Genomic DNA, 18461 nt, shown 5'->3' on the forward strand with positions numbered 1-18461 from the left:
TTTAGCTCAGTGAGGTCAGTGACAGGCTTCTGACTGACAGCATCAAGAGAAAACAAATATACTCCTGTGAGGTCCCCCACAAGCTAAACACTGCAATTCATTTTTTTACTTACTCTTGTAAGAGAGTTTTGAAGTTGCTGCCACCATCCCCATTTTACAGATGAGTACAACGCAAAAATCTAGGAGTTTAAGTGCTCTGTCCAAGGCCAATGAGAAAGTAACTTAGGACCAGGTGTTCCACGCTGAGGCTGCCTTACGCCAAAGCCCACGCTATTTCTAGCCACTACGCAGCCCTGATGGAGAGCCTCTTTTTTCTATAGTGACCCACTGAGAGAAAATTTTTCACCAGTGACCACCAACTGGGAGAAGTGAAGGAGCCATGAAAATCCCTAGGTTCCTACCCATCTGCTTCAAGGCACACGCATCAAACTCTCCTTTCAGACTTCAGTGGAGTCTGTCATGTCAGATAAGACGGCTTCAGAAGCTTTTGTCACAAAGTTATCTTTTACTAGGGAGTATTTTTTATTGCACTGTTACTGGTCTTTTCACTTGAGCAGCCAACACTGAAAAGCCTTTCATCTTGTCAAACATTTCTCTTTCTTTTCTTTTTCTAACTTTCTAATCGTCTCCATGCCAATATACTTGAATTAAATAATCCCTCACCAAATTAACAGACTGAAGTTGAGTCAGACATATTTATTCTTTACGGATACTGTACTGGATCGAATGGTGACCACTAAAAATTCACATCCACCTGGAACCTCAGAATTTATTTGGAAATTGGGTCTTTGCAGACATAGGATGAGGTAATTCTGGATTAGGGCTGGCCCTAGTCCAGTAACGTGTCCTTGTAAGAAGAGAAAATAGACCCTCAGACATACACGCAGAGGAGAAAGCCATGTTGAAGCCAGAGGAAGAGGGTGGAGATACAAAGCTACAATCAAGGAGAGCCAAAGACTGCTGGCAGCCCCACGCCAGGAAAAGGCAGGGAAAGATCCTCCCCTAGAGCCATCAGAGAGAGCACAGCCCTGCTGACAGTGATACCAAACTTCTACCCTCCTCAACCTGAGAGAATGAATTTCTGCTGTTTCTAAGCCACCCCGTTTGTGGTACTTTGCAGTCCTAGGAAATTAATACAGAACATTAAGTAGGTAAAGGGTTATTTTTGGCTTATATGTGAGTGCTAACATACTGCAGTAATATACTGGTTTGATAAATGAAAAATCCTTATAGTGCCTGTAAACCAACTTCTGTTAAGTCTTATTTCAAGAACATCATTCTGTTATAAAGCACAGTTAGACAATTAATCTCATGTCTTTATTGCATTTACTTCTTTAAATAGCACAGAGCAGATTCAGGATACTGTATTTGTTGCTGAAAGGTATAATGTCTACTCTTTTTCCTGAGGCAAAAGCAATAGTACTTTATAGGAGAAATCAAGTAAACAGAAATAAAGGTAATGAACAGTAAAAAGAATGAGACATCCCTTCTATTGATATCAACTTCTCCACAAATATCAGTCATTTCTTACCTATATTATCCTTTTCTTTGCAAGAAATTGAATAGCAGCAAATTTCTCTATCCTGAATAGCAGACAGATTCCTGTAAGAAGCAGAATTAGGAAAGTAAGTCTGGGCTTTTAAAACAATTGTCATCTTATCACTCTATGCTTAATATTACTTGTTCTTTTAAATTCTTATACTGAAGAAATTGTTATTACTAATAAAATTTTACAGGTTACTTCTCTAGTATGTCAAGTTTATCTACCCCAAAACAGGGCTATGATCATTACTAAATAATGGAGCAAAGCTAAACAAAACCAAAAAACAGTATATTTTGTGGGCAAAATAGAACCAGTTTTTTTAAAAAAACCCATCATTCATTCTTAAGACATACATTTTTTCAATTAGCTGTTTCTCATCCAAGGCATTAGGAAGATCTCTCTTGTTTCCAAGTACTAGCACCTTTAAAAAGAAAAGTCACTGAGTAAATTTTATGTAAGAAAATGTCACAGAAGCATATTCACATGTGTTCACAGTAAAATTAGGAGGTTACCATAGTATTAAAAGCATATTTACATGACCAGTGGCCTATCTCATTCACTTCATAATTCAAATAAGCATTTACTCTAACTTCTATTAATGCCACGCAGATGTCTAATTCAATATGTGGCTACCAACTTCTATTTAACATATTCTAAGTCTATGGTATGCATCCTGTTATTTCTTAACAAATCTTTACCAAAATATGAATATGATCTTAACTGCCAAGGGTGGAGGCATGATTTTCAACCACTGTTACCTGTTAGGCATTAATCTAACAGGTAACATGTAAATAAGACTTTAAAATTCTATATCCATCCTATAAAATATCATGTATACATATTAAGACAGTGGGTAAGTTTGGGAATCAGGATTAATACAGCAGCCATCAACTCTGAGAACAAACGTGTCCTGTGATTTCTAGATGTGCTTTGCAAAAAGAGCAAAGTGGAGAGGGGCATCCCAAAACCATTCTGTCTTTCCCAGGTATCTCCTTTCTGCCTTACAAAAAGCAAAAACTACAAGTACACATAATGTATTTGATAACATCCTTACTCTGAGTCAATGTTCTCCGAGAACTTGTATCTTTGACCAAGCCTAAGAAAGTGCACACCATGTCTACCTGTCACCTCGTCAAATACGTGTCAAACCTATGTCTTTCACTTGAATACAAGTCCCACCCCCACCCTCAACTCCAGACACTGTGACTGATTCTACTCACAGGCCCTAGACTCTTATTCTCACAAAGAAGAAAGAGCCAAGAAAAGATGCAGAGTGCAAGGAGCACCAAGAGCTCTCGAAAGAATGCTGAAATCATAGGGGTCAGAGAGCCAAAAGCCAAATCTCAGCACCCTTGGGCAGCCTGTCCTCTATTCTCCCATTCTTACCCCTTTCCAAACTCTGGCAGCTCAGAAGGTAAAGAATCCATCTGCAATGCAAGTACCAGGTTTTGATCCCTGTGGTGGGAAGATCCACTGGAGAAGGGAATGGCAACCCACTCCAGTATTCTGGTCTGGAGAATCCTGGGGACAGAGGAGCCTCACGGCTACAGTTCATGTGGTCACAAAGAATCAGATAGGACTGAGTGACTAACCCTTTCACTAGTCTTACTAAGTCACCCCAGGTTCTCAACTTGGATCTATGTGAGTTTAAAAAAAAATACATCCCGGTCACTTGTGATCAGTTCTCAGTTTTGGGATTGCCTGGCATCTTAGTCCTCTTCCTACATTTAAGAAGTCTTTCAAAAAAAAAAAAAAAACCAAAGAAATCTTCCACCTTATGACTCTGCCTCCCAATAAAGCTACTTGCTTCTGTAGATAATTTCTTTTCCAGCCTTCTTTTCTGCTAGAGAATGGACATATAATTTACGAACCAAAACTCTGAATGCAGAGCCAGTTTTACAAGAAAGCAGGAATATTGAACCCATTCTGCTACAGAAGGAGCATCAACTAAATGACCTTCCAACTGGAGCAATTGTGTCTGGTGTTCACAAACTGCGTGGGGTCACCAGACTTATTGTATGATGTCAATCTGGATGTGGTCCTAGCAGCTGCTCAGCTGTCCCAGTATATTTTCTCAACACCGGTTATGGGAAGCCTTCTCAAGACTCTGTAAACTACCCAATATTGTTTCAATGAATTCCTCTCTACTTAAACAGCTTTCTACTGTTTGCTACTAAGAACTCTCAGAGGGAACAAGATTTTTTTCTTTTTTAACTTATGGTATGCAATATTTTGGTCATCTGATGCTAACAGCTGACTCACTGGAAAAGTCCCTGATGCTGGGAAAGATTGAGGGCAGGAGGAGAAGGGGACAGCGGAGGGTGTCAGAGGATGAGATGGCTGGATGGCATCACCAATGCAAAGAACATGAATTTGAGCAAACTTCAGGAGCTGGTGAGGGACAGAGAGGCCTGGCATGCTGCAGTCCATGGGGTCACAAAGAGTCGGACATGACTAGGCAACTGAACAACGACATGCAGAACTACTTAATATAGAAGAAAAAGGATAGGCCTTGAAGTCAGAAATAAACAGATTCAAAACCTGGCTGTGTAATACACTGGTCGCCATGTGATCCTGTGCAAATAACAACTGTTACCAGGAGGAATCACACCATCAACCTCAGTACACTGTGATTAACTGAGATAACATACTTCAGAGATCTGACCCTCATGGCCTTGTCATGAGGGTAAAGCCTGGGCCTTTTCCAGCATTCTTTCACTCAACAAATGGCACCACCTTCCATCTAACCATATTAGCCAGGAACTAGGAATTACCCTGTTTATCTTCCCTGCTAAGTCTGGTGGACTATCTTCCTAAATAGCCTCCACATCTATTTCCTTCTCACAACCTTGTCTATGACCACCCCAATCCATGGTACTCTATTTTGCCAAGACAAGCTCAAAACTGTCTTGAACTTGAAAACTGTTTCAATAGCTTCCTAAAACTGTCCTCCTTATGCTAAGCTGCTTCAGTTGTCTCTGACTCTTTTCCACTCCATGGACTGTAGTCCGCCAAGCTCCTCTGTCCAAGGGATTCTCCAGGCAAGAATACTGGAGTGGGTAGCCATGCCCTTCTCCAGGGGATCTTCTCAACCCAAGGATCGAACCCACGTGTCTCCTACGTCTTCTGCACTGGCAGGTGGGTTCTTTACCACTAGCGCCCCCTGGGAATAGTCCCCGTACAATCCATTTTTAAACTGAAACAAGAATGATTTAGATAAGCCTGAGCATTTAAAACAGCCAGTCCCACCCAGCACAGCCTCCTGAAGTACCCTTGCTATCACAGGCTCACAATGCTCTACCTGCCCACTCTGCTCAGTGCTCTAGGGACACCAGCCTCCTCGCAAATCCCACTTCCTCCTGCCTAAGAGCCTCTGCCTGCAACTCTCTTTTCCTCCAATTTTCACATCCCTCACATGCCTACACATCCCTCACATCTCAGCTCAAGTAGCACTTCTTGGGGAATCTTTCCTTCTTCTCTCAAACTATATCAAATCTCTCCTTCATAGCACTTATCAGAGCTGCATTATTCAAGCCATTTTCGTATCATCTACCTAGCTTCCTATTAAACCATAAACCCCATGATGGCAGGAAGCATGTTTCTATCTACTTCTGTTCACTACTATTTCCCCAGGACTAAGCACTGCTTCTACTACATACAGTTCACTAAACAGCTTAAGAAATGACTAAATAGCACACTGCCCAGCATATGATGGATACTCAGTAAATATAAGCTGTCCAGACTTTAAAACAAGACACTCTACTAATTTCAAACATAATTAACTAAAATGCATAAACTTTTAATAATATAACTACAAATATTATAATCATATAATGTGAAATTAACCATACTTACTGGAATTCCTTGTAATTGCGGTTTATCTAGAAGATTATGTAGTTCATTTCGAGAGGCTTCTATCTTTTCACGATCTGCAGCATCTATCATGTAACTTAAAAAAAAAAGTGATCTCAAAATGCCTCCACCATATTCTTTGATGATCACAATGAACAAACTTTTAATTTTCTTAATTTATACTACTAAAACTGTTGATCAAAATTAAGTCCTAGATTTTGAAAGGCTGTCACCCGAAAATACTTTTTAACAGACTGTCCTACAGATACAAACTACTATATACAGAATTAGATAAGCTTCAAGGATATATTATATAGTACAGGAAATTATACCCATTATCTTTCAATAACCCATAATGAAATATAACCTGCAAAAATACTTAATCACTATGCTGTACACCTGAAACTAATACTGTTAAGCAACTATACATCAATAAAATAAGCAGAGAAATAGACTGTTCTTTAGGGGGCTAAGACATGACAGTAAAACATGTATATCCATCCATTAGCTCTTAGCAACATAGAGAAAAAAAAACACTCATTTGATGATTTCTTTTTTTAAAGTCTGATGTTAATGGGAAATTATACTAAGAAAATACCTAAAAATGACTTTACTGCCAGAAATAAAACTTAAGCCTTTAAAAGTCTGAAAAATGACTTATTCCCTTGAAACCTAAACTGACTATAAGGGGGGATGGGGGACAGGGCGTGGGGGTGGAAGGGAGGCAGCTTACACAATAGCATTGACTCCTCTGCAGTACCGTTCCCACATGCTCCGGAAGCGGGGTTGTCCTCCTATGTCCCAAATCTTCAAATCAAGATAGACACATCTTAATAACAATGTTTCAAATAACACAGTGACGAAAAAAGTGGCAGACAGAAGGGGAAAAATGAAGCAGATATGCTCAGCTCCACAATGTTAGAGCCAAACTGCTTTGGAAAAATTTGAGCTCAAACAAGCTCTTGACCTGGAAGTTCCTGGGGACATTTCTGAACTTGAAGTTCGTATTTAATATGTTTACATTAGATCTAATAGGTGCTGCCTGAGCAAAGATTTCATTTTGGGGCAATACTTTCTTTGCCTGTTAACCAATAGATTTCCAATACTGAAAACCAATTTTTAAAAAAATAGTACTCTTAGAATCTGCATGATCACACATCATCCACATTTGAAGTCCAAGAGAAAAAAAAAAAAAACCTCTTCATTCAGAATCTATTAAAGTTTAATTGTCTGATGGGGTATATATGTTAGAATGTAATCATTTTAAATTATTCTGTATGTAACAGAAAATATTCCTACCTAGGTGCTTTTCTTATATAAAATTATTTTATCCATATGAAAACCACCAACTACAGTCATTTCACTATTATGGCTACTCTGTAGGGCTATGTAAAGGTCTTAAGTCATGATGTTTATCTTCAAAAGGCTTCCAATTTAGCTACAGACACTGGATGCATCCATAGGGTTCAGGCTATAGAAGCAAAACTCCCCACATGAACAAAGGAGTCAAAAATAATAAAAATAAATTAAAAACCGGTCCAACAGTCCACAACACAAACCTATCACACTTATTCTAGAAACAAAATGATGTTAAACTAATTAACTTTTTACTGTTTTAAAGTTTCAATTTTGGGGCTTAGTAGTAAAGAAAGGAAAACTAGGTTACCTTATTTGCTACCATAAATACAATACTAAATTACCAATATTATAAACAGTTCCTCTCTTTCAACATCAATTATTCATGAAATATATGCAATATTACATTCCAAACACTCTGAAGATGGGATTTTTCTTTCCTAGGAACATCTAAATCCCAAATATTACTTTTGCCAACCCATATGCAAAGTTTTTCATGAGACTGAACATTTCAACACTTAAACATCAGAAAAAGAAGGAAAAAAATTAATTTACACTCTTTTGGAACATGCCCAATTAAGAATTGCCAATACTCATGTAAAAACCAAAGAAACAGAAAAACTCCTAATTTGTATGTGCTATTAACAATTTACATCAAGTACAGCAAGCAGCTGACTTACCTTTATTGTGACGTTACCTTTAGTTACTTTTCTCATGTTGAAGCCCACTGTAGGTATCATATCTTCACTGAACTGACCTGACTGAATGAAAGAAAACATTTGAAGTTAGACTAATTGTTACTTATTAAAACTGCAACACTGTATAACCTTTCACATCAACTTTACTTCTGTACCCATATTCAGTTCAGTTGCTCAGTCGTGTCCAACTCCTTGTGACCCCATGAATCGCAGCACACCGGGCCTCCCTGTCCACCATCATCTCCCGAAGTTCACTCAGACCCACGTCCATTGAGTCGGTGATGCCATCCAGCCATCCCATCCTCTGTCATCCCCTTCTCCTCCTGGCCCCAATCCCTCCCAGCATCAGAGTCTTTTCCAATGAGTCAACTCTTCGCATGAGGTGGCCAAAGTACTGGAGTTTCAGCTGTAGCATCATTCCTTCCAAAGAACACCCAGGGCTGATCTCCTTTAGAATGGACTGGATGGATCTCCTTGCAGTCCAAGGGACTCTCAAGAGTCTTCTCAACACCAGAGTTCAAAAGCATCAGTTCTTCAGTGCTAAGCAAGTAACTATTTTTCAGTGATGGTAACCTTAAGAAGATATTCCTGATAGCCATAGATTCTGAAGAGATGCATTTTTTTTTCATTCACATTCTCCTTTTAAAGATATTTTTGAAACTCATGCAAATTTTACATATTTTTAAGTTTAAGAAAAATACTGTACAACTACTTAAGAAATCTGTTGTGTAAATTTCCTCCACCTATACATACATTTTTTTATATAAGGTAGAAGTAAATCAGAAGCAAACAGTCAAAGTTTTCTATCTGTAGCACTGAAATTATACTGACAATACTGTTAAAATTCACTGTTGCTCTTCTGAGTCAGCTTTTTAATAATGCTTACAAAATGTTTTTTCATAAAGATGATCCTCCTTTTATGTAGGATTCTATTCAATTCCATTCTCTTTTTGGTTTATGACCTTCTTGTCAGAGACCAAAATTAAGTCTCTTCTAATACTATTTATATTTTTAAATGTTTATCCATCTGGAATTTGATTACACAGTGTAACAAAGGTCCATTTTACAAGTGGATCTATAAATCCACACTTTCCTGACTAGATTGATGTGAAATGGCAAATTTCATATAGTGGCAGTTCTATAACTGAGTCCTCAATTCTTTTCCATTAGTCTTTTTTTTTCCAATTGGAAATAAATTAGGATTACACAAATTACTGTAGCTTATCTATATATTATTCTAAATAGCAGATCAAGAATTCGGAATGTTTAGAAATGTGGTTCATTGCTCACATTTGAAATAGACTTTAGAAAGTAATTATTTCTGTTACAATACTGGCTGCCTTTTATCAACTCTTGATATTGAACCAAGTCTCTCCACCCAAGCACATATGTCTTTCCACTCAAACCATTCTTTATACCCTCCAGTGAAGTATACCTAATGAGTCACATTAATACTGATTTTATATATTATGTATTTTGCGAAATATTTCTCAAATGATCTGACTTGGGAATATAAACTGTATCAACACAGGGCTTGTTAAACAAATGGGACTATTTGAAAGTCCCTAACGTCGGCCAATTGTTAGCCACACATTCATTTCAAAATGTCTACAAGTACTGAGCACAATGAATTCCAATTTCACAAGCTAATTTCTTCTACATAACCCCCAAAATGTTCTACTTCTTTTTCTTTTCCCCTACTGTTCAGTGGCATTTGGGCTAATTTCAGAAAAAATGTTAACACAACCATAATCACTATTTTATTTACACCTGTGAAGCAGTATAATTTTCAGAACTTTCACATATATGATTTATATGTGAAGATTTAGTTGTGATATCAAAACCACAAATATCAAAACTAGCCATGACAAAACCTGATTAAAACATGGGCAAGTGAAGTGAAGTCACTCAGTTGTGTCCAACTCTTTGCGACCCCGTGGATGGTAGCCCACCAGGCTCTTCTGTCCATGGGATTCTCCAGGCAAGAATACTGGAGCGGGTTGCCATTTCCTTCTCCAGGGGATCTTCCCAACCCAGGGATCGAACCCAGGTCTCCCACATTGCAGGCAGACGCTTTAACCTCTGAGCCACCAGGGAAAACATGGGCAAAGCTAACATCAAAGGCATGCTCTATAAAGGAAATAAGCTAATAACTTCATTAACACTTCTGTTCTGCAAGACACAATGTCAAAGAGACTCAAAACAAGCCACAGAGCAGAGGAGAAATATTTGCAAAAGACATCTGATAAAGATTATTACTGGAAATATACAATAGAACTGTTAAAACTCAACAATATGAAAACAATCCAACTAAAATATGAGCCAAAGATCTCACCAAAGGAGATACACAGATGGCAAAGAAGCACACGAAAAGGCGTGCCACATCATACGTCACCAAGAAAATGCAATTCAGAATAACGGGATACCACTGCAAACCATTTAGAGTGGCCCAAATCTGGTATTTCTTGATAACACCAAACGCAGATGAGGATGTGGAGCAAGAGGAACTCTCAGTCACTGCTGATAGGTTTGCAGAATGGTGTGGCCACTTTAGCAGACAGCTGACAGTATTTTACAAAACCAAACATACTCTTACCATACAACCCAGCAATCACACTCCTTGGTATTTACCAAAAGGGCTTGAATACTTAAGTCCACACAAAAATCCACACATTAAATGATTACAGCATCATTGTTTATAATTGCTAAAACCTAAAACAACCAAAATGCCCTTCAGTAAGTGAACAGATAAGACCAGCACATCCAGACAATATAGTATTATTCAATACTAAAAAGAAATGAGCAACTAAGTCACAAAGAACATGGAGGAACCTTAAATGCATATTTAATGAAAGACCCAATGTGGCAAGACTACATACTGCATGATTCCAACAATACGATATTATGAAAAAGAGAAAACAGTAAATAAAAATATCAGTAGTTGTCAGGGGTGGGAGAATGAAAACAATATGGCAGTTCCTCAAAAAACTAAAAACAGAATTGCCACATGATCCAACAATTCCAGTTCTGAGTATACACCCAAAACAACTGAAAGTAGGAATTTGAGATATTTATACAACCATGCTCACAGCATTATTCACAACAGCCAAAATGCGGAAGCTACCTGAGAGTCCATCTGATGATGCACAGAGAAACAAAGTGTGGTCTACTCCTACAATGTAACACTGTTCAGCCTTAAAACCTTATTCATCCTACACCATGGAGGAACCTTGAGGACACTGTGCCAAGTGAAGCAAGCCAGGCACAAAAAAGACAAAAACTTCATGATTCTCTTTCTATGAGAAACCTACAGTAGTTAAATTCATAAAGACAGAAAGTAGAATGGTAGTTGCCAAAGGCTAGAGCGGTGGAAACGGAGTTAATGCTTAGCGGGTATGGGATTTCAGGTTGGGTAGATAAAAAGTCCTACAGATGGAGAGTGGTGATGGCTACACAGAAATGTGAATGTACTTATTAGTACTGAATTATACACTTAATAGTTAAGATGGTAAATCTTATATCTTGTGGATTTTACAATTATAAAAAGATTGTGTGATGCAAATGAAGGCAATCATTATCATTTTATGGAACAGGAAATAAATTACCAAGGTCACACTGCTCAACAGTGGTTGATTACTTTTCTTAAAGTTCCCCATTGTGAATTATAATAGGCCTTAATTAATGAATATCTGAGGAGAGGTCTGAGATAATGCCTCATTTATTAGGTATCATTAAGAAAAGAAGCTATACCTAATGAGGCAGGCAGAAATCGGTGCTGAAGTTTTTAGGTACCAAAACTTCTAAAACAGCTTGCACACAAAGCTTTCTAAAGTGCAGTACATACTTGGCTAACTTTTCACAATCCTTGGAATATGACTGAATGTGTTCTTGGTGTTTCAGGGTAATTTTACCAATTGTAAAACAAGAAAACTAAACTCCATAATCCTCAAGGGCCCTTCTGGCAGTAAAACTGTACGATTAACGATCATGATGTAGGGGCTGCAGTGTACTGAGCTGACCCTGAGCTGTCTTAGTTGCTCATCTCTTTCTTCACCATTACTTCTCACTGCTGGCAGATGTTAACCATAGTTTCCCTTACTCACCTGCCACTGATAACCTGCAAAGGCTGAAAATTAGGTAATCACATCTTTGGGTTTTTAATTCCAAATGTCCTGAGTACAGCACAATGTTCAAAAAACATTTGTTGGCTTTGATGAATGGATTTTGTGGAATAACAACTTATAGATTTGGAAGCATTTTCTACTTCTTTCTTAGTGTCAAATCTTAATTGTCACTTTTCAAAGCTTGTGTTGAATGACTAAGCCACTCAGTCGGCAGCTGTGCTCTAAATAACAGAATTTATTTCTATGCTGTCAAAACACCACTAAACTGAGACTAGCAATGTAGGAAACAAGTAGATGTTTTAAAAATACTACTTAATTGTGTATCATGCTCTTTATTTCAAAAAATACTTAAATAGCATGAAGCACTGTTCTAAATACTCAGTAAATATTAATCAATATTAACTTACTTAATCCTTATAACAATCCTATGAAATATTTAGCAATATCCTCATTTTTCAGATGAGAAAACCAAGGCAATGACAGGTTAAGCCATTTGCTCAAAGTCACATTATTTTTAAGATCTGTAAAGAGAAATAAAAAGATGCTTTCATACCTGTCGTCTTAAATAGCATATCAAATATAAACTGATCTTCACTTAACACAAATTCAAGATCATGAATGGCACTCACAGTGATTCTGGGACAATGGATGAAACTGCAGCTACTATGCACACCTAGAGTCACAAGGTTGTATCTCTGGAATTTGTTTGGCTGGGACGAAATAAATTTGAAGCAAAATAAGATGGTAAAATACCAGTTACACTAATTACTAACCACATACAAGTCATCTTACCTGAAGGATTAAGCTATCTTACCAGAAGAAAAGGAAATTGGAAGACTATCTCCAAAATCACTTACAGCTCTAGCATTTATGGTTTTATGTTTATTCATCAGTTCAATTCAGTTCAGTTGCTCAGTTGTGTCTAACTCTTCAAGACCCCACGGCCTGCAGCACGCCAGGCTGCCCTGACCATCACCAACTCCCAGAGCTTGCTCAAACTCATATCCATCGAGTCGGTGACGTCATCCAACCATGTGATCCTCTGTCATCCCTTTCTCCTTCCGCTTTCAGTCTTTCCCAGCATCAGTCTTTTTCATGAATCAGTTATTTGTATCACGTGGCCAAAGTACTGGAGCTTCAGCTTAAGCATCAGTCCCTCCAATTAATATATAGGGTTGATGACCTTGAGGATTGACTGGTTTGATCTCCTTTCAGTCTAAGGGACTCTCAAGAGTCTTCTCCAACACCACAGTTCTAAAGTATCAGTTCTTTGGCGCTCAGCCTTCTTTATGGTCCAACTCTCACATCAATACATGACTACTGGAAAAACCATAGCCTTGACTAGACGGACCTTTGTTGGCAAAGTAATGTCTTTGCTTTTTATTTTATGCTTCTTCACAGGCCTCTCATTTAAAATATACTGCTATATTTAAAATGGATAGCCAACAAAGACCTAATGTATAGCACAAGGATCTCTCCTCAGTGTTATGTAACTGAGGATTGGAGGGGTTTTGGAGGAGAATGGATACATGTACATGGATAGTTAAGTCCCTTCGCTGTTCAAGTGAAACTACCTCAACACTGTGAACCAGCTATAACCCAATATAAAATGTTCTTGGTGTTAAAAAAATTAAAATTGAATAAAATATAGTTAAGTGATGAATGCCTTCAAGAGTAGGAAAAATGTGACTTTTTCTCCCCACAAAACCATTAGTATACCAAAGGCTAAAAGCAGACATTGTCCCATAAAGTTCATTCGTGTCAACTCCAGTACACAGAGCTTACCTCAATTTATTACTGTGCATCGCAGGAGTAAGGCAAAAAGAAAAGGAAAGAGAGGAACCAAGGTAATAGTTAACTCCAGGAAGGCAGAAACATGAGGCAGAGGACCTGTACTAGTGAAAGGACACTTCACTGACAGTAAGAATGGGGAAGATGTTTATTCTCTGTATCCAGATTAAGGTAGAAATGCACCATGCAAGCACTGGCTGCTCATATACCACGGTATCTGACACTTGTGAGAACACAGTGAAATACCCAGACTTCAGTGCTTTAAAATAGAGATTCCCAATGCAACAGATTCGGTTTTACAGTTGCTCTCAGAAATGGACAAATGCAGAAATCAAGCTGGGAACAACATGGGAGAAGTTTCGCTCCACTTGATCTGTTTCTCTGTAGTAGCAGTCTGATCCAATTCAATAAACTTTAAACACAAGTGGAAAAATATCTGCTTTGACAAATCTCTCACAGGTTTTTCTCTAAGAATCTTCTTATTTTTTAAGGCTTTAGTTATCAAGATACTTTGTAGAGACAGAGTGAAATAAGGAGCAAAAACAAGAGACCCAGACTACATTTCTCCTCTCAGCGAGAAGAAATTACTTTCACATGCTAAGCAGAGCAGTCTTCTCTCTTTTTAAACATTAACTATGACGCAAATCGTTTAAATTGCCAAAATTTACACATTTGACAAATGAGAAGATAAAGCAAATAAATATACAAGTAATTCACTTTTCTTTCCAAGAACGTTTAATTGGAAAATTCTTATTATTAATACCCATTTTCCTAGTTTGTATCATTATTATGGTTCTTATATTTCACTAATTAGTGAAATTACTGCTAATAATATTACTCTTACATTTCAAACTACAATAGTTAAAAAAAAAGAATGGCAACCCACTTCTGCCGGAATTATTTAAAATGAAAGGTAGATCTAGGAGAACATTTTGATGAGGAATAAGGTATTTCCATTCCTTAAATGGTCTTAAAGTATACCTCACAAACCACTTATCAGCTGCAGAGGGAAAAACAAGAAATTATACAATGAAGAAATCAAGACAAAATCTTGACTTCACATGGACTTCTCAAATGGGCTTCATGTGCCCACAGAAGTATTACCATGAAGACACAACATCCCTCCATGTATTTCAACTGAGAAGGCACAAACTAAATCTAATCATGAAGAAACATCAGACTGACCCCAAACAGAGGAACATTCTATTTAAAAGGCAGGGGGAGAGGAGGAGTTTCAAAGATGCCAATGTCATAAAAGATCAAAACTCTAAAATGTTTCAGGCTAGACAGAAGGTGCTAAAGAGACATGATGTCTAAATGCAGTACCTGACCCTAGCCGGGATCCTCTACTGGGGAGCAAAAAACACTATCAACAACATTACTGGCTCAACTGACAAAATAGTGATAGATAACATCTATGAGACATCAATTTTTTTAAAACATAATAAAGTTGGCAACTAAATTAGTCATGTAAGAGAATATTCCTAAACTCAGAAAATACAAATGTCAACATTTCAGAACAACGGGCATGGCATACAGGTCTTACTCCTATAGGGTGACATGCACAGCACGCGAATGCTACAACGAATGAGGGGGATGTCTGGCCTCAACAAAGGGCATATAAATGCTTCTTGGAGTACTTTGATTCCCGCAAATTTTCTGTATATTTGAAATTGTTTCCAAAGAAAGATTTCTTAAACAGGATAATCAAATATCACCTTCTTGTGTATCATATCTAGGACACATCTAGAATTAAAAAAATAAATTTCCTACTATTATATTAGTGAAACTCATGAACAGATTCAACCTTAAGAAATTATGACAACTAGTTCAGGAACAAATCATTGCTTATCTAGTTCTGTCCTTCAATGTTCTAAAAGGATACTGACTTACAAATGTCTTCTAATAGAAAAATCCATATTTAATCATTTCTATATAAAGGAAAAGCCTCTAGGCTTTGAAATTGGCATTTTAAAATCTACTCTGATTTTCTATATTTTAATATTTATGTATAAGCTGGGAAATGAATTAAACACAATGTGCTCTCCCAAGTCTAAGTTCCTCTTAGTCTGGGTGAAAACTATCTCACTTTATACATACCCTTCTTCTCTTCTTTCTCAGCACTTCATAGATTCTACTGTGAGCACATATGTCATATCTGAGGCTATCTTTTTTTAAGGGGCTAGAAAAAGTAACAATCATTCACTATAGCTGTATTTCAAGGATCATATCATGTTCATTTTCTTTTTAGAAATCTTTGGACAATTTTCCTTAATTTCCAAAAAACTGTAATTTGTTTTCAGTTTTAACTGCAAACCCAGAATTACTTCCAACTACAGACATAATTCCTTCCCACAGGACATCAGTTTAAAAGGACATATTTAAGCTTCATTTGAGAGTTAAATCTTACTGACCAAAGAATAATATCTCTCAAAATCCCAGTTGGTTCTGACTTCAGTTTGTTTTAAGATGGAGGGATTCCCTTCAGTCCTTACCAAACAAAATTAAGTAGCACGCAAAATTTTCAGATTTCAGGTTTCTTAGGGGCCTGGTCAATTAAGGCCTCTCATCTTCAAATGGCACAAATTCTGAAAAAGAGCTATCACTCCAAATAAACTAAACTCCTAAGTTATTTTTCTGAAGCAAATCAAGTAATAAAAACCTTCAGCAAAGTCATAAATTTATAATGTCATCCTTCAAAAAAGAACAAAATTTTCAACAATAGTCAAAAAAGCTTCTCACTCTTCAAAAACACTAGCCAAAAAGATAAAAGCATCCTTAGGATCTGGCATCGGCAAGCCCCCTGTGTAGACTCTGCTCTAGATGTCAATATTTTCCATCTGCTCTGCCAACTCCAACTGACTGGCAGCGGCTTCCACCTGGGCACAGTGAGTGTTGTGCTCTTCTTCCTTCATCTGTCTTATCCACATAAATGAGGTATTTATGAACTCTGGTCTGGATGTTCTGATGGAGGCAAGCCAGTTCCAAAACTCTGCTGCATAGATGATCCAATCAGCAGCAGTGGACACAGATAATGGATCTGGGCTCTCCTGATTCACAAACACCTATGACTGTTCACTCCCTTCTTTATGGTCCAAACGAGCCGCTGCTGTTGTTTAGCTGCTCAGTCATGACCAATTCTTTGTGACCTTATGGACTGTAACCCACCAGGATTTTCTGTCCAGGGGATTTCCCAGGCAAGAATACTGGAGTGGGTTGCCATGCCCTCCTGCAGGGGATCTTCCCAACTCATGGATTAAACCCATGTCTCATTATGATTCCTGCATCGGCAGGCGGGTCCTTTACCACTAGCACTGCTAATACCAAGACAGTACTCTGCAGCAATCTCCTTTACAAAGACAATTCCTGAGGATTAAAATGTCCTCAAACTCACAACTTCTATTAGGAGCCTGAAAACCTTCATTCCTGAAAACCGCTATTCCTGAAGAAAATTCACTTCAAAAAGTCTCTAACTACTATTTCGTATATCCATCATAATTTTCATCATAACTTGCATTAACAGCACATTAGTAATGGTTTTACACATCTACTGCGTTGGTCAAAAAGTTCGTTCAGGGTCTTGTACTATTACCATCTTACGGAAAAACTTACAAGAACTTTTGTGCCAACCCAGTATCTCCAAAGAACTGCTGAAGAAAACTCAACTTGTTTGTAGAACAATTTGACAGTGAGCATCCTAGTCAACCACTGGGCAACCCCACGTCACAGTGCAGCATTTTTCACTCAGTCAGAAATTCTGCTGATATAACAACAATGTGAAAAAAGGGCTCCCAAAGAAATCTGTGCTGGAGAGCTTAAGCATATACACAATTTGCTAACTTGTCAAGTCATTAATGTCTGGATGTATTTCTCCCATGAACATCAAGAGTCCACTATACATACATCTGTAAAATACACCTGTATCTTTACATAAAAAAAAAGATTATCCTACATAATCTACACATGTGGGATCAAGCAGATTCTAAAGTCAGAAGCGTGAGGGTCGGGGGTTGGGGGGGGGGATTAGCATCAGTTCGGTTCACTTCAGTCACATCCATCTCTTTGTGACCCCATGGACTGCACCACACCAGGGCTCCCTGTCCATCAACCAATTCCGGAGCTGGCTCAAATTCATGTCCATCAAGTCAGTGATGCCATCCAACCTTCTCATCCTCTGTCGTCCCGTTCTCCTTCTGCCTTCAATCCTCCCCAGCATCAGGGTCTTTGCCAATGCATCAGCTCTCAGAATCAGGCGGCCAAAGTACTGGAGCTTCAGTTTCAGGATCAGTCCTTCCAATGAATATTCTGGACTGATTTCCTTTAGGATGGACTGGTTGGATCTCCTTGCAGTCCAAGGGACTCTCAAGCATCTTCTCCAACAGTACAGCTCAAAAGCATCAGTTCTCTGGTGCTCAGCTTTCTTTATGGTCCAACTCTCACATCCATACATGACTACTGAAAAAACTATAGCTTTGACTAGACGAACCTTTGTTGGCAAAGTAATGTCTCTGTTTTTTAATATGCTGTTTAGGTTGGTCATAGCTTTTCTTCCAAGGAGCAAGTGTCTTTTAACTTCATGGCTGCAGTCACTATCTGAGGTAATTTTGTAACCCAAGAAACTAAAGTCCGTCACTGTTTCCATTGTTTCCCCATCTATCTGCTGTGAAGTGATGGGACCAGATGCCATGATCGTCATTTTTTTTGAAGCCAGCTTTTTCACTCTCCTGTTTCATTTTCAATAGGCTCTTCAGTTCCTCTTCACTTTCTGCCATAAGGGTGGTGTCATCTGCATACCTGAGGCTATTGATATTTCTCCCTGCAATCTTGATTCTAGCCTGTGCTTCATCCAACCCAGCATTTCACATGATGTACTCTGTATGTAAGTTAAATAAGCAGGGTGACAATACACAGCCTTTATGTACTCCTTTCCCAATTTGGAAGCAGTCTGTCGTTCCATGTTCAGTTCTAACTGTTGCTCCTTGACCTGCATAAGGACTTCTCAGAGACAGGTAAGGTGGTCTGGTATTCCCATCTCTTGAAGAATTTTCCAAAGTTTGTTGTGTTCCACACAGTCAAAGGCTTTGGCGTAGTCAGTGA

The 18461-nt window shown here is 38.2% G+C and overlaps 1 protein-coding gene across 1 annotated transcript in view; it reads right to left on the reverse strand.

Moving 5' to 3' along the window:
• Positions 1 to 18461, reverse strand: part of ARL8B (ARF like GTPase 8B) — a 50864-nt gene that overhangs the window by 4453 nt on the left and 27950 nt on the right. Inside the window, exons 2-6 of the mRNA XM_069561821.1 lie at positions 7432 to 7512; positions 6129 to 6202; positions 5399 to 5492; positions 1897 to 1964; positions 1532 to 1602 (exon numbers count right to left, since the gene is read on the reverse strand). Coding sequence (XP_069417922.1) covers positions 1532 to 1602; positions 1897 to 1964; positions 5399 to 5492; positions 6129 to 6202; positions 7432 to 7512 — 388 coding nt within the window. The remainder of the gene's footprint in view (positions 1 to 1531; positions 1603 to 1896; positions 1965 to 5398; positions 5493 to 6128; positions 6203 to 7431; positions 7513 to 18461) is intronic.

This window comes from Ovis canadensis, chromosome 19 (assembly GCF_042477335.2).
Source record: "Ovis canadensis isolate MfBH-ARS-UI-01 breed Bighorn chromosome 19, ARS-UI_OviCan_v2, whole genome shotgun sequence".
Classification (NCBI taxonomy): domain Eukaryota; kingdom Metazoa; phylum Chordata; class Mammalia; order Artiodactyla; family Bovidae; genus Ovis; species Ovis canadensis.